Source organism: Toxotes jaculatrix, chromosome 21 (assembly GCF_017976425.1).
Source record: "Toxotes jaculatrix isolate fToxJac2 chromosome 21, fToxJac2.pri, whole genome shotgun sequence".
Lineage (NCBI taxonomy): Eukaryota > Metazoa > Chordata > Actinopteri > Toxotidae > Toxotes > Toxotes jaculatrix.
Window position 1 is genome coordinate 69,074 of NC_054414.1, and position 17,322 is coordinate 86,395.

The 17,322-nt window shown below is 41.2% G+C and overlaps 1 protein-coding gene across 2 annotated transcripts; it reads left to right on the plus strand.

Moving 5' to 3' along the window:
- Positions 1 to 688: 688 nt before the first annotated feature.
- acbd4 (acyl-CoA binding domain containing 4) lies at positions 689 to 15,056 on the plus strand. Of its 2 annotated transcripts, XM_041029439.1 has the most exons (11): positions 689 to 865; positions 1,894 to 2,004; positions 4,392 to 4,512; positions 7,074 to 7,158; positions 7,522 to 7,642; positions 8,678 to 8,836; positions 11,152 to 11,249; positions 11,406 to 11,592; positions 11,713 to 11,924; positions 12,702 to 12,761; positions 13,938 to 15,056. In XM_041029439.1, the coding sequence occupies exons 2-11, from the start codon at positions 1,914 to 1,916 to the stop codon at positions 14,064 to 14,066; spliced, it is 1,263 nt and encodes a 420-aa protein (XP_040885373.1). In that variant the 5' UTR covers positions 689 to 865; positions 1,894 to 1,913; the 3' UTR covers positions 14,067 to 15,056. The 2 variants fall into 2 exon arrangements, with proteins under 2 accessions (XP_040885373.1, XP_040885374.1); XM_041029440.1 differs by lacking the exon at positions 1,894 to 2,004.
- The last annotated feature ends 2,266 nt before the right edge of the window (positions 15,057 to 17,322 follow it).

Sequence of the window (17,322 nt, forward strand, 5' to 3'; positions counted from 1 at the left end):
GGTTTTTAGTAGTGTGTTAACCAGTGTTAGAGGCAAGACAGGACACTGGGCAGGAAATATCTCAAACTAACTTCAGAAATAACAAAGCAGTAATAAATGTGAAATTCCTCTGTATTGCAACTCATACCCGACAGACAAATATGCTAAATATGCACCTAGAAAATTAGAAGTAAAAATGGCTGTATATAATGATGGGTCAGATGGGAAATGGAAAAGAAGTGGCAGGAGGAACAGGGAAACTAGAGAGGCATTACTACAGTCTCCAAAATAAAGTAGGAAAAATAAGAGACACAAGGAAAAAAACAAAGAAGACATCATCTCAAGGATGAGATATGGGCACACTACGTCTTATCAATAACACTAAATGATAATTGATACACTTGCAACTGGTATGTGTGAGTATTATGATGCACAGGGCACAACAGAACATATGAAATAGGGAAAGACAAGCTCTCAAAAACAGACCGGAAAAAGATAGCATCAAACCTGAAATACAGGAATTGCTACAGTTGAACTCAGGGCATGTGGGGTATACGGCTTTAGGTTCATTTTTGGAAAAGACCGGACTGAACAGAAGAATTTAGCATAGTCGTAAGACCCATACTGAAACACACTCCAACTCAGAAGGTGGCGGTACTGCACCAAAAAGATGTTTGCCAACCGCAAAAATAAAATCAGAAGAAGAATAAGGTCAGTCCCAGTCCAGGTAGATCCGTGGGCTGATTTGCAGAAGAACTTTACCGTCTGAGTAAACCTATAAGTCGTTGAAACCACAGTAGCTACCCGTGTCACTGAGCACTTTGCCGCTGCTCTATTGTTTACACGGTGCTGTTTATGGTAGATGGCGGGACACACAGCTACTGAGGTAAGACAAGTTACCAAGCTAGTTAGCTAGTTCAGCTAGCTCCCATATGCTGTACTTCGCAGTTCTGTTTGTCTTTGGCTTATCAACCCATTGAATTTAACGCTACGATGTTTCTCGGTATAAATATTAGGGATGGGCGAACGAAGCCTTGAAGCTTCTGATTTTTCTTCCTGTGTTAGACATAGAATCGAAGCTTTAAAGCTTTGATGAAAAAAAAAGCACAGCGACATCTGGTGATGAAATGAAATCATAGCAGCCACTAAACAGCACATAACTTGTTCATTCATTTTCTGTATATGTTATAAAGGCATAACAATGTAAAGCTAAAACAAAGCCTTGGATGATCTGATAATTCAATTTAATTCAATTCAATTTTATTTATATAGCGCCATCCACAATAATGATTGTTAGAGTCCTACACTACATGTGATTTTTCCTAAGTTAACAGATTTACAATATGTGATCATGTAAATGGTTCAGTTGTAATTTACTGCAATAAATGGAAACAATATAGCACTGTGCTGTGCAATCAGAAGCTAATCATCTGCTTTATAAGTTAATCATCAGCTCAAAAGCTGCTGAACTGGGACAGATATCAAACCAATCGTGTTGCTGCACTGATGCAAGCCCACGGTTGAGTTTCACAACTTTAAACTGATTTTAATATCAGACATAAACTCTGTGTTTACAGTCAATACGAAATCACATGCAAGTGTACTTAGCCCTCCTCAAAAACTTGGTGTCTGTCTGAGAAAAGGGGGTGTCATCAAAAAGTCCAGTGACACCCAGAGGGAGCTACAGTAACTGCTGCTAAATTTGCTTCTGCTAAACCTTGACTTTAGAGGTGTGTATACGAAAACAATGAATGGCCTTTATGTTTTATATTTTTAAGTCTATCAATTTATAGAAGTCAGTTTTTGCTTAAACATTAACACCCCAAGTTCTGCTTGGGTTGAAGCTTGGTGAGGTTCTATTTTCCTAGCTGACTTTTTCCTTGCTGCGTCTGTTTTGTTTACTCATCGTGGTAGATTTAACAATTCAAAGTGTCATGCCAGTCCCAGCAATGGCGGAGCCTGTGGTTGATCACCAGAAACGCTTTCAGGCTGCTGTGGATGTTATCCATAACCTCCCCAAAAATGGTACGTAACATTGTACAGCCATGACATTATCGCACACATCATGTGACAGAAAGCTTGTCGCTGCCTAGGCTGTAGGAGAGGTTCGTGAAACTGTAGGATGGAACTGTGTAACTCAGCACTTAAACACAATGTATGGGAAACACCGCTCTCTGTTCCAGGGAGCAGTGTTTCCTTAGGGAACTACAGCTGCTGCTCTCTGTAGCAGAGAGACAGAATATCAACAAAAAGGCCAAAATTATTTTTCTGGATTTTTTTTGTTGAGATTCTGTCTCTCCCTGTTTAGATAAACCTACCATAAAACTTATGGACTGTTCATGTATTTGTAAGGGGGTAAACTTCAGCAGGGGATCAAATAATTATTTCCCCCACTGTGTGTGTGTGTGTGTGTGTGTGGGTGTGTAATGTCCTCTCGATTGCCATACACCTTTTTGTCCTCTGGGTCCAAAAATGACCCCGTCTGGTTTGACTGTTATTTAAAGCATATAGTAAAATTGTCAGTCAGTTCTGTGTTGCACCTTTAGTCTTACTTCGGGCCAACCCATTACCACAAATTTTTCCCTTCGTTTTGGAAAAAACACCCATTATTTTCAGACTTTTTGATAAATAAAAAACATATTTTGATAGCAGACGACTTCATTTGGGGTCAAAATGAGCCCAAGAACAACACAAGGGTTAAAGCACAATTTATTAACCCTTGATCTTTTTCATAAATAATGTAATCTTCATTGCTCAAAATCTGAAGGAAGTTTTGTTGTGGCTATACCATGCTACTAGGACAGTGTTTTACAAAATAACCTAGGCAGTTCAACAAAAAAAACTTCATTTTGCAGAAAACACAATGATCGAGCAGCAAAGACTGTAGAATGGAGAAAGATTACAACTAAAATTTCTGAAGGTTACAACAGTCAGCAATTGGTATGAAGTGTACAGGCCCTTGCTTTGAATGAGTTCAGCACATCTGTGGCCACAGGACATTAATAGTCTCTCACACTTCTCTGATGTCATTTTGGTCCACTCTTCTTCCAGTCTCTTCCACAGTTTGGTGACTGTAGTGGGTTTCTTAGCCATAACTTTGTTGCCAAGGATTTTTCAGAGGTTTTCAGTTGGATTTAGATCAGGACTCTGGCCTGGCCGTGTCATTGTTTCAATGTTTTCAGCTTCAAGGAACTGCTTTACCTGTTTTTCTGTGTGACAGGGGGCATTGTCCTGCATGAAAATTGCTGGCTGATTGGGTGATGAACGCAGGAAAGGAACCGCATGTTGTCAAAGAACGTTCTGATAAACATTTGCATTCACTCTGCCATGTAGTTGTATAAGAGGCCCAGCCCCTGCTGCAGAAAACCCCCACAACGCTTCCTCCTCTACCTTTCATTGACTACTTTACACACTATGGGTTCAGTCTTTCCCCAGTTTGACGACAAACATAATGTTTCCCATCGGACCCAAATAAATTAAACTTGCTTTCATCACTAGAGTGAACTTTGGACCAGTTCTTCTCTGTCCACACAACATGTTCCTCAGTAAATGTTAGTCTAGCCTTTTGATTCTTTCTGCTAATGGGAGGTTTGGTCACTGCAGAGTGGGCTTTCAATCCAAATTTTTTTAAATGCTGAGATACTGTATGACGAGACAGATCCTTACCCCGTTCAGCGCTGAACTGAGCTGAAGCAATTCCAGCTGCAGTGTTGAACTGATTGACCATTGAGATTCTCCGCATTATCCTGTCTCTCTTTTGCATTTGTCTTTTGTGGACGACCAGCCTTCTTGGGGGACTTGAATGAGTTTGTGATGTTGTAAAGGTGCAATATTCTAGAAATCACAGATTTGGAATGACCAGCTTCTCTTGTTGTGGCTGAAAGGGTCATCCCTTTGGCCTTCATCTGGACAACCTGATGCCAAAGAGTTTCAGTCACTTTAGAACTGTTCACCATCTTGCAAAGTCAGTAAAATAGGGTTTGTCAGATAATTAAGGAAATTAGCGCCAGGTGCCAGATTAACACCAATAATTGGAAGGTATCTGAAAGTGTTCTCTAATTTTGATCAGTGTTCTTTGTCAAATATCTCATTAAAGGTTTTTATACTGTGCTTCAGAATATATGTAACTCATGAAATATGAAACTCCTGTTTGGATAATTTCAAACAGGACTAAGCAGTGACCTTGAAATTTAAAAACTGTAGGTTGTTCTCTAATTTTGATCACCATTGTATATATTCATTTAAGAGGAGAGAGGGTAGAAACAAATTTCATTTAAAAACCATATGATTTAATGTAGCTAACTGTTTCAGCATCATAATGTATGGCCTTAACTATGTACTATGTAATGCATAATATGCCATTTAAGCAAGCAGTCACTTAACAGTTAAACTAAATGTCTGTTATCTTACAGGCTCCTACAGGCCGTCCTATGAGGTGATGCTGCGTTTCTACAGTCTGTACAAGCAAGCAGTGTGTGGACCCTGTACACTGTCCCGACCCGGCTTCTGGGATCCAGTGGGTCGCTACAAATGGTGTGTATGAGTGTGCGGTTGTATATCAGCCTGGGCTACTTTTTAGTAGCAGACACACTAGCTATTCAGACAGAAGGCCACACTGTTAAAACTGTCATATCTTCATTCAGAAATCAAATCTTTAATGTGGTGATTGGTTTTTATTACATTTTCTAGAAGGCGTCTCTGTACAATTTTGCTAGATTTTTGCATGGAATTTGGTGTACACTACTCACAATAAGTTAGGGATATGGTTTTTTACATGAGTGCTTTTCCTATTTGGTCTGAATTTTAATGAAATAAGTAAAAGTTCTCTTTGATATTACTAATAATGAATGAGAAGAAACACCATTTTCATTAGTTTAATATTTATTACCCCATAAATTTAGACAATAACAAGGATAGCCCTAAATAACAAAAATCAGTCAGTAGCGGGTGTTTCCACCATTTGCCGCAATGACAGCTTGACAGTGACGTCTCATGCTCCTCACTAGCCTCATGATGTTGTTCTGAGGCAATGCGTTCCACTCTTCCACAAGTGCTATATGCAGTTCTGCCAGGTCATGTGGGGGTGGGGTACGATCATCCAGTCTCTGCTTCAGCTGGTCCCAGACGTGCTCTTTGGGGTTCAGGTCAGGAGACATTGCTGGCCATACCATATGAGGCACTCCGACTTCCTGAAGTCGAGCTGTGACAATTCTGGCACGATGTGGTGGAGCATTATCATCCATGAACAGAAAGTTTGGGGTGTGCTGGCGGAGTTGGGGGATGATGATGGGTTCTATGATGTCTCTGAGGTAAGAACGTGCAGTGACTGAGCCATCTACAATAACCAAATCTGTTTTGTGCTGACTGGTGATGCCTGCCCAGACTGTTGCACCTCCTCCACCAAAGCAAACCCTGGGGACCATGTTGACCTTGGCGTATTGCTCACCTCGCCTTCTCCAGCAACGCTGATGACCATCATTTCTGTGGTGACCCGACACTCATCAGTGAACAGGACGGTAGACCACTGTTGCATTGTCCAGGTCACATGGTCTTGTGCCCACTGCAAACATTCACGGCGGTGAATGCTTGCAGCGGGCACAAGACCACTGCAAACGTTCATGGCGGTGTCTTGGTGTCAGTGGAGTCACCTGCAACGGTCGTCTGGCATTCTAGCCAAAGCAGTGGAGTCGGTTGCGAATGGTTTGTCTGGAAACCCTTGTACTTCTCACATCTCGTAAACGGGCCTGCAGCTGTGTGGCAGTTGCATAACGATGTCTGAGTGCATAGGTCCTTAGGTACTGGTCATCGTTGCAGTCTGTCACTCATGGGGCTCCACTCCTGGGTCTGTCACGAACTCTGCCCGTAGTTCTGTGTCTTGATGCAAGTCTGCTGATGACACTTTGAGACACACCAAGTTCACAAGCAACATCTGACTGCCTGCCGCCGACCCGAAGACGTGCTATGGCCAGGTGGCGCTGCTCATCCGTTAAGTGACGTCGTGTGTTCATGGATGTTTGAATGATGAACTTGGAATGACTTACTGACAATACCAGCTTTTTATACCCACAGAATGTTGAAATTGATGCCACATTGAAAAGGGTTGTCTTTTAGTATTTTTTGGTATTGGCCCCAATATGTAAGGCACACTGTACAGAGTGAGACCATTACGTGGAAAACACAAAATGAGGTGTGTCTATCACCCCAATACAATTGCCTCCCTATCCCAAAAATCTCTGAAGTGAAACAAACACCATATGTATGACATCCACTGAGTCTCTCACAATATCCCTAACTTATTGTGAGTAGTGTATTTTTCTCTCTGTATGGATTTTAAACTTTGCTTCCATGGTCCAGTCTGAGCTAATCTCACAATGTTTTGTCGGGTCACCATGCCAGCATCATAGAAAGCTTTTATTGAATGTTTGCAGCAAAGACTGCTGGCAAACGTCTCTGTGTGTGATACAGGGATGGATGTCCAGGGCATGAACTTACGCTGACAATGACTCAGTGCCAGTTTGGAAGCATATGCCAGCAGTGTGTCTCTCAGTGTTTTAAATGATCTTAATCTTAAGAGAGGAAACGCTCACTGCTACACTGCAGATCAGACCCCAGGTGCATTCGTTTATTATTATTCACCCTCTGGAAAGACCTAACAGAGTCTGCTTCAGGTTGCATTTAGTTCAAGTTTAGATGTAGAAGAGCCTGATTTGTAATAGTAACATGAGTGACTGGAGACAAACCTAAAGGTTTTCTAATGAATAATGATGTACTGAATTAACTACACATTTTGGTACATACACTGCACTATTATTTGCTGTGTTATAAATGTCTTTACCTTTACTTTCATGGGTTTTTGTGTAATTTAATCTTGGTAAGAACATTTATTTGTTTTCACCCTCAAATTAAAATCATGACATCATGAATAACATGAATAGACTTGGAAGAACAGCAAAGTGCCAGTTTGAATGAAATCTCTGTTCAGCAAGCTGATTTTCCTCAACAAGTGACATCTGAAGTAGTGTGGTCTAATTATGTTATTATTGCTGTGTAATGGCAGACCTTTGCTTGACTGGTTGTACTTGTCAATGTGTTAGGGATGCCTGGAGCAGTCTGGGGGAGATGAGCAGTGAGAGTGCCATGGCAGCATATGTGGATGAGATGAAGAAAGTAGCTCATGAGGTACATCACAGGTTTATTTCATATTTCAGGTCAGTATTCCAAGTATTTCTGGCAAGACTACATCTCCAGGCTGCAGAAAAAAAATAGTCACTGGAAGGTAAATAAATATAATACAAATATATAAATGAACGAATAGCCCACATTTGATTATTAGGCACCTTTTAGAGATACATGCCAATTTATTTAGGCCAGGTTCCTGTTGGTTTCTTTGCTCTCTTATGATCAGTTTACATAAACATTGTGAATATGAGTATTGAACAAAACAAGACAAACGTCTCTCAACAGCATGGAGCCTGGCCAAATGAACACAGGGACATGGATTGTAATTGGCAGTGATCAATAAAGGTTTGCACTGATCTGTAGGTCATTGACACCATGCCCATGAATGAGAAGACAGCCTCGCTCTTCCACCATTTCGAGCCTCTCTACCTGGTGATTGATGATATGCCGCGGCCTCCAGGGTCACTGCTTGCACTTAGAGAAGGTCAGTGACCCCGAGCCCTGAGGTTCGGCCTCTAACCAGCACTAACCTTGCAGCTGGTGGGTGCGCATGTGTTTGTTTGCTTTCTGTTAGACGCTTACAGTAATTACCACAGATTTTTTTTAAACTAACAGTGTATGAAATGAAACAATGTGAAAACGAATGATGAACCTGTGAATTATTGGTTGAATCTGCGGCTGTGCTCAGCTTTATGTAGCTTTATAGTGAGCTTCAGCTTGTTGTTTATCTGTCCTGACTTTACTGTTTACTGTTCTAGTGCACCCTCACCGCTCTCATAGCATAATTTCCAGTCGCAGCAGCTGTTTTCAGAGAAAAGCTATAGAAAGACACTGTCCATTACCTGCTCAGCAGCTAAAGAGACAGAGATTATTGTTAAGTTGGTAGAGACTAAAAACAGAGCTAAAAGAGAGGGAATACAAGACAAAAACCACTCCACATGAAAAATTATGTTAGCTTTTACAGAGTGACAATGTGTCTGACATATTGGTATTTTTTTTCAGATTGTACCACTTCCAACAAGTGGTCAACATTCACTTAATGCAGCTTTAAAAATAGTGATACATACAAACTATGATGGTAGACAGTAAAATGCAATTTGAGCAGTCTGAGCTGACACTGTTAGCCAGTGTCAGCTGTTAGCCCCCCCACCCAGAAGCTATTGGAGCGGCAAGGCCAGTTCCTTTGCTTTTGTGGTAAACTGAAGATGTTCGGGTTTAACATTAAAAGATGAATATGAGCAACAGTTCAGAATGTCAACTTGCAACAAATTGTTGTATTGGCTATGGCCTGTGTTGTGCAATAACTCAGATAGCAGACATTCAGAGCTGTTTAATGTTTTAACAGTCAATCTAAAAGGCAACACCTGAGGAACAACAAAAGCACCTATCTGCCACATGTTTGCTCACTCGAAAAATTGGTGGGTTCAAACAAAAAGTGCTATGTCCTATGTGCTATGTTGTTTAACATATCAAGATGTAAATACAAGGATACGAGAAGAGTGTTTGTCTGTTACTGTAGGTCTTAAAGGCACTGAGCAAGCTGCCAGGTCAGCAGAGATGAAGAGTGAGGATGAGGAGCAGGATCACCCTGAAGAAGATTCTTCTCTTCCAGAGGATCCAGATCAGGAGCTTAGCCTGGCTGAAGTTATAGACCTCACTGCCAACACCATCCCAAATGGTATTTAATGAGTGTAGCTCCTTTTCACACCTCTTTTCTGGTCTGAGACCAGGTGTACTCTAAGCTGTCTAAATTTTACAGTGTCATTTTCCTTTGCACCCACACAGGTGTTTCCAGGTTGTTTTTTTTAACAGTCATCAACACTGTTTTAATTCAGCCTAATTCACCATACAGTTGTTCTCATTTACCTAGTTGTGAAGTAGTGAATAAAGCATGGCTCCTAAATTAACCATCCTTCCTGTTCCTTCCTCCCTACCATTTTCATGCTGCTGGGCCTCAGATAACATCATAGTTTTATAATTGTGATGTTGTCTGACAAAAACAGTGTTTTAGTCAGGACAGACTTTATTTGATACATATGGTCAATAGCAGAGTAACTTTTCCACTTTATTCAGTGCTGTTGGAATTTGTTGGGAATTATACACTTGAGGTTGTGTTGGCTTGTTTCAGATGTATTCTCTGTTTATCCACTTCTTTATCAAAGGCATGTTGCCCTGTCACCATTGAAAAGGGGCCCCTTTTCAGGTATAATTTTGTGACTTGCAATGCAGGGTGCCAACACTTGCTCCCCTAAAGTACAGTACAGTGCTCGGTGTACACTGTTTCACAGAGGTGCACTTACAGTGGCTCCAGAAAGTATTCAGGTCCCTTCACTTTTTACACTCTTAATTATGTTGTATCAAAATCAAAAACTGAGGTCTCTCATTTACAAACGTACTCAAAGCCTTTGCTGTGGCACTCCAAATTGTGGTCAGGTGCAGGACAAAGAACTCTCTGTACACCTCTGTAGTGAGGTATTCAGTAGATCAGTATAGTTAATAAGAGTTGACTGTCCAGCCAAACTGCGTAACTGGGCAACAAGGGCCTCAGTCATTAAGGTGACCGAGAACCTCACCGTAACAGAGCTTCAGAGGTCCTCTGCAGAGATGGGAGAACCTGCTGGAAGGACGACCATTTTAGCAGCACTCCATCATTAGGCCTCTATAAACCCTTTGAGCAGAACTCCAAACACTGTATTTTTTACAAATCCCAGGAACTGCTCATCACCTGGCTAATACCATCACTATGGAGAAGCATGTTGGTGGCAGCATTATCCTATGGGGTGCTTCTCAGAGCGAGGGACAGGTAAAACTGGTCAGAACTAAGGGAAGAATGCATGCAGCCAAATACAGAGAGGTCCTTAAAGAAAACCTCCTCCTCCACAGAAGAGACCTGAGACTGGGGTGACAGTCCCTGACTGTCCTTGAGTGATTCAGCCAAAACCCAGATGAAAAACCCCAGAGAACATCTGTGGAAAGACCTGAAGATGGCAGTTCACAGATGCTTCCCATCCAACCTGATGGATCTTGAGAGGATCTGCCAGGAAGAATGAGATAAACTGCCCACATCCAGGCGTGCAAAGCTTGTAGAGACTCAGAGCAGTAACTGCTGTGAAAGAGGCTTCTACAAAGTACTGAATTAAGGCTCTCAATACCTTTATAAATGAGAGATTTTAGTTTTTTTTCATGTATTTGCTAACATTTCTGAAAACATGTTTTCAAGTTATCATTATGGATTACTGAGAGTAGACTGATGCACAAAAGTGGCAGTTTTATCCATGTCCAGTTAAATCTACCACACATTAGAGTGAAGGGATCTGAAGCTGCTGTAGAAACAAAGTGAGATTTATGTATCATAAATGATGTGGTGGGGGATTACAAGCAGCTGACTTTTAGAAAAGATAAAGTTTGTTATACAGCCTGTCTCTCCTGTGTGGATTTACATACTTAGTCATTACAACTTCTCTCATATATCTGAGATTTAGTTACAATATTTCCACATATATTGAACAGAGAGAAGATAAATGTGATGACCATTATAGAACACTAAATGATAGCTGTGGTATCTATGATGCTTTAGGAATGCCACTCACAAGAGGTGAGTCAGATTATTTCTGACATAATGCATAGACAGTACCTGTGGGAGTGGGCTGTTAAGGATGACTGCAGGACGACTCTGAAGTCCGAACCACTTATCTCATTTTGGCGCAAATCTCAATTAACAGATGCTCCTCTACTCAAATTTGAACATATCTTGTACGTCGTACCAGCAGTATTCCTGAAGCCACAATAATTTATTCTGACACAGGCCATGTGAACTACAACATTATTTCATAAATGTACAGTTCCTAGAATAATAATATCATCCACAAATAATATTTATTTTACATATTTGTCTCCAGTCAGATCACATTGTAAAATCTATCTAATGCATGTATGAATAAACATAAAAAAAACTTTTTTTCACACATATTCAAAATGCTTGTGTTGCTGCAGACTCTGGAGTGTCTGAGGGTTTGGTGTTGACCAGTGACTCAGAGAGTGAGATCTTCTGTGACTCAGTGGATTCAGTGGAGCAACTTGGTAACATCAAGGTACGACTCACTCACATCCTTGAGAACTCTTTTGCAGTATGTCAGACACGGTAGGGTAAATATTCTAGTAACCTGGAACATGAAACTAAAAGCAAAGAATGAAAAGGGTGAATGGAAAGTTTCAGTATATGCATTTTTTGTGATTTCTGTTTGCAGATTCCAGTAGTCAAGTCCAACGGTTTTCAGAATGGGCATGTGTCTATGGAGTCATCTCTCCACCTGGACACTCGACAGGCCGGAGCAGGTAGAGGTGGAGAGGGAGCTGAGGATGGGAAGGGTCAGGGTCCCATTAGCAGGAGGCAAGACAGTGGGCGGGATGGTTCCTACCACAACTGGAGAGAACGTACGCTGCTACCACCAATACTTAAAATGCAACTTTCTGCAGTGCTTTGCTTCACACATTTGTTATTCCTGCTGTATATGACACTCATCCCATAAATCAGGACTATATTGTGGTCCATAGGTGGTGTTCCTCAGGGCAGTCCAAGATGGGGGACCCCGGGTGGTGGTAGCGGGGCTGGACGAGGAGGAGGGGACGGCTCAGAGGGTGGGGAAGAAAGGCTCCATGACACTCAGCTACAGCAGCAGATCATCGTAGCCCTATGGAGGCTCAGAGAGGACATGAGGAGTGTGATGGACAGGCTGGAGGTGGTGGAGAGGCTCGCTGCCACACATGTAATTCTTTGCTGAGCAAAACTGTTCATTTTCACCAAGAATAATAAACGGTTATTTAATGTTCATGTTGATGTCGTCACAGAAATTCAATAAGGTCAGCGCAGCAGAATAAATGGATTTTGTTGTTAAGCTTCAAATATAAAAATGAAGAAAAAATCACTCTCAAATCACACTCTCAAAAATCAATCTCACGTTAATGTTAGCTAGTTCAGCTTGGAGCAGCTACAGCCTACGTAACAGAAAATGAATTGATAGGCAACCCTGTCATCCTCCTGCAGATACATTAATTGGACACTGAGGCTGAAATTCATTTTATTTTTACTGTTTTACTGAATGTCAGAGCAGAGGAGTGCAGAGGTGAAACAGCAGATTGAAAATGTCAAAAATGCCTGTTAGAAGTAGGTGAACATTATTCAGTATGTTTCTACTTGTCAACAACTCCCAGTAAAAGAACCAAACCAGCACTGTTAGTCCGTCTCTCAACATTTATGACATCCCTGCCCTGTCTGTGGATCTCAGCTCCAAGTTCATTGGCTCCTACTATAGACGTACATCTTTAAAAAAACAACTGACGGTTTTAGCAAACATTAGTCAAACAGGAGGAAACAGTGCATTTACTGGGGACTGTTTTCAGTGGTGGATTAATCCACATCTGGTGCATCCAGTGCTGGTTTGGGTCTGTACGTGGGATATGCTGACAAGAAGAAAAATCTAGAACATCACCAGACTTTCTCTTGAAGCTGCCCTCAGAGCTCATTGCTGTTTTCTGTTTGACAGGCTCAGGGTTCAGAGTGGAGAACCTGTCTGCAGTGTGCAGCCACAGCGTCGCATCAACAGGTGAGAGAAGCTACATCTCAACTCAAGTCTCCTAGTTAGGGGTCCAAGCACAAGGTGAATTGGACCCCTAACCAACCCCCCAGTTAGGGATCTGGCCAGTAACTCCCACACTGTTCATTGCGCACTTAAAAAAACTTATATACCCTTTTTAAAAAAAAAAAAAAAAATATATATATATATACACACACACACACACACACACACACACAGAGTTAGGAAATATTTGGACAGTGACAGAAGTTTCGTTATTTTAGTTGTTTACAAAAACATATTCATGATACAGTTATATAATCAATATAGGCTTAAAGTGCAAACTCTCAATTGTAATTTGAGAGTATTCACATCCAAATGGGAGGAACGGTTTAGGAATTACAACTCTTTAATATGTAGCCTCCTCTTTTTCAAGGGACCAGAAGTAATTGGTCAATTGATTCAGAACGCTGCATGGGCTCTTCCGTCGTTAACCTGTCATCAGTTAAGCAGTTAAAAGGTCTGGAGCTGATTCCAGGTGTGGCATTTGCATTTGGAAGCTGTTGCATACATATATATGTGTGTGTGTGTGTATATGTACGGGTAAAACCTCTGGGTGCATATTGTGCAGGTGGCTTGTACCCTGTTCATACCATCCTTCAGGTCTACTTCCAATATTTTTTTTTTGTTGTTGAGTTTTTGGCGTTGTTCATTTTAGCTTTCCATGAGCTCATCACCAATGCTGTGAGATGTGTTTAAAAGTTCTGGAAATGGCTAGAAAGTGAAACATTGAGTCAGGATTACTTGTCTTAGCCAGTGTTTGCTGAGGATTACTCGACTAATTTGCTGAATTTTTTACAGGTTGTCTGACAGTGTCCCACAATTAAAAATGGTCTTTATGACCAGTTTTGAGATCTATTTACATCACTAATGTTTTTTTAAGTTTGGAATAAAACTGACCTCCCTACTCATCTGTGTAAGTAGTAGTTAAAGCTGCACTAACCAATATTTTAATATTAGCAGTCAATCAGATAACTAAGTGTAGTATGAGAGGTGTCATTTATAGTGACTGAACTGTGGCCCACTGGTATACTAGATTCTTCATGTTGACTCAAACAAGTGTGCGATATGCAGTTATTTGGCAGCGAAGTGGTTCATCCCTGGTTCTTCAGTGTTAAGTAATGAGCTGACTGATCTTTCCCTCAGGAGGAGAGGTGGTGGCCATTTGACGTGTCAGGTCAGACCGTCTTCCTCTTCCTGGTGTGGCCGTTTGTTGCTCAGGGTCTGGTCTACCTGTTGAGAAAAGCCCAAAGGAGAAGTCGCATGTCTTCGTGAAATGAGCCAATGAAGACTCCCAACCAATCAGCCAAAGTAATCCATCGGTGCAAGAAGTTACATTCCTAAGGATTGATTCTAATATGAATTTATGAGAAGGCACTCTCCACCCTCAGTCTGTGCACTAGGGGGACGGAGGGAATATTGTGGTCTTAGTGTCTGTTTGGAGACAGATGTATCTGGCTGTATTGTACACTGCAGAGTCCTGAAATCTTCACACTCGTTACAGCAAATGAATCTTTAAACTACTCAAGTGGATTCATCTGCTGGCTTGTGTTGGGCAGGAGCAGTCAGCTACTCAACATGATATTGTCTTCATCACACCTGGAGAAGTGATTATACTGATTATGGGGAGCCTGAATTAACAGCTTGGATTATATTATTTTATTCTCCAAGTAGTTGGTACCTAATGTGCATTCACTTTATTCCCTTTCTTCTGGTTTGTTGACACAAACTCAATTTCTTTGGAATATACTGAATATTATCAGAAAAATATCAGTATCTGCTTTAAAATGGAAGAAGTCAATCTACAGATTTCATGTAGTTGCAATAATGTGACTGTCTCTGAAATGTCTATTAACCACAATATTACACTGAACAGTAAATGTCATAGGAGCAGACTGAAAGTGCTGAGGAGCTGCTCTGAACTGGCTGAGGAGACTCTATACTTGTCATTTCATTGTAATCTTTGAGTTCTGGGCTCAGGTTGTTTGTCAGTGTCTCCTTTTGCCTACATCCAAGTCTTTCATTGAAATAATGTGTTTCCATTGCTCAGGTGCCTCCATCTCTTTGACTGCTTGTACATTATTACATCTGATCGACATTTAAGTGTGTAGCTTCTGTATCTCACTTTCTGCATCCAGTATGTCTGTTTACAGAATCAGTTTGTTCTGTTATCTGCTGTAACTGATAAACAATTAGTAAAATACACTGAGATGACAAGTGTAATTGAAAACGTTCAATTATAAAGAACTGATTTCATGTATGAAGCTGAAGCATGATCTCATATGAAAAATCTGTTTACTAGAAGGCTGTACTGTCTCAGAGTTGTGGCATCAATTGAGGATTTTAACATGAAGTCCTGTTAGTTTCACAGCAGTAAACCTGCCACCACCCCACCAACACACAAATCACATGGAGAGCCTCAGGACAGAACTACGGTGGTTACATTAAGTATTCAGACGCCTTCATTGTTTGCACACTTTATTAAGAGAATGTGATCCCTTTTCCCCATCACTCACTACACTGAATAACTCAAAATGACAGTGACTAATGCCTGTGAACTGCCATCTTTAGGTCTCTCCACAGATGTTCTCTGGGGTTTAAGTCTGGTCTCTGGCTGGTTCACTCAGGGACAGTCAGAGACTTGTCCTGAAGCCACTCCAGCATTGTCCTGGCTGTTTGCTTCAGGTCATTGTTGTGCTGAAAGGTGGCTCTGAGGAACCCCCATAGCAATATGCTGCCACCACCATACTTCCCCACAGTGATGGTATTAGCCAGGTGAGTAGTGCCTGGTGTTAGTCAGATATTGTATTTGGAGTTCTGTTCAAAGGATTCAGTTTTTGTCTCATCAGACCAGAGAATCCTTTTCCTTCCCTCATGCTCTTGGAATCCTGTTTTTGCTGTTTGGTAGTGATGGGTCCAGCAACACCGATGCGTCGGCGCATGCGTCGAGCTCGTAGATCAAAACCCCGTGTCGGTGCGCGTATCGCTTTAAGAAAGTCACGTGACCGATACACGAACTGTTTCGAACTGACACTGACGCGCCAAACTCTGTTTATAAGGGAAAGGAAGCGCATATGTCAACGGGATGCATCTGCCAAAAGAATTTCTGATCTTTTGCGGTTCATCGCCAAATCCATCAAGAGTTGCAGCCTCGAGCCAAAAGAAAGGTTTCCGCCGTGTGGGACCATTTTGATCTCATATCGGAGCCTCATCTGTGCCGTGTGAGCGCGGGTGTTTTCTACAGCTGAAGACGTATCAAAAAAGCGTAAGAGTCTCAATTTCAAAACGTTGGAAACGTTTTTTTTAATAAAAATTTGTAAAAAAAAAAAAAAAAAATCACGTTCACTTAGATTTTCACATTATGATACATATTCACATTATTTATTGTCTGTATCTAAAAATATCAAATATATTTTAAATTTAAATGAAGATATGAAATAATACAATATAAAATACAATTACTTAAATTATATTATTGTATATACTAGGTCATTAAATCAGTGTCAGTTCAGTCTGTCAACTAGGTTGCCTGTAGGGATTTTTAAGGTCCAGCAGGTGTCAGTAGGCAAAACAGAGCACTGCTCTTAACCAAGGTTAACCATGTCCCGTTCCTTCAGGCTCCACGTGAGCAGGGGAAACACTCAGGGTTAGCTGTGTTCACACAGGTTCAGAGTGCTGCAGTCATTATTTATGTAGATCTCAATTTCTGTTTTTGTTAACTCTGAGACAACAATCTAAACCTATTCTCTGGAACAAACCCCAGGTGGGATGTGACTCTGTGAATTGTTGTAGACTTGACTGGTTGATGATCTGCTCGTTTGAACAGTTACAACAAAGACAGCTTACCAGCACAGATAGAGTGAAGTCTCACTTAGTATCTCAGATGCATAGAGACAAAAGAAGAGCCACCATCTGCATTTCAGTTTAGTGGTTTTACACACATTTAACATTGCTGATGTGTGGACATAAACACAAACACCAAACCACAAACCAACAAGTCACATGTCAGTGCTTCCTTACTTGTCTACCAGTGACAATTTCAGTCAGGACAGACTAATTGAGAGACAGTTATTATTGAGTTCAATTATTTGATGTATTATGCACAAGTGGAAAAGTTGAAGAGATGCATGAGGAGCAATCATCACAATAAGCCACACAGGAACATCCCCACAGACACTGGTGCTGGTGAAGAGTGAATACCAGTTTAGTTGGAGGTCTGGATCGATGTGATGCAGAGTGGGAGACTTGTGTAGTGTAGGTCTTTGTGGTGAAGCAGATTATTTGGCTCAGCTCAGCAATAATGAGACAGCTCCGCATTTAGTGCCCCTGATGGATTTTATGCGTTGCGGTCTAGCAACACATTAGAGAGCTGGAGGCTGAGCAGTGTGACAAAAAAGATCATCCTATTATTCAGTCTTGTATTAATTCACACAAAAAAAGAAAGAACAAAAGGAAATGATCTTTCAGACATGACTGACTCAAACTGGAGTGGGCAGTCCAGCATAATCCTTCACTGGCCTCTCACCTACTC

What these genes read in the sequence shown, in the direction of transcription:
- acbd4 (XM_041029439.1), top strand. Translation starts at nt 1,914, where the DNA reads ATGCCAGTCCCAGCAATGGCGGAGCCTGTGGTTGATCACCAGAAACGC. An exon ending in ACTGCTTGCACTTAGAGAAG is followed by an intron (nt 7,643 to 8,677) that starts GTCAGTGACCCC and finishes CTGTTACTGTAG; the next exon opens with GTCTTAAAGGCACTGAGCAA. An exon ending in AGCAACTTGGTAACATCAAG is followed by an intron (nt 11,250 to 11,405) that starts GTACGACTCACT and finishes TTCTGTTTGCAG; the next exon opens with ATTCCAGTAGTCAAGTCCAA.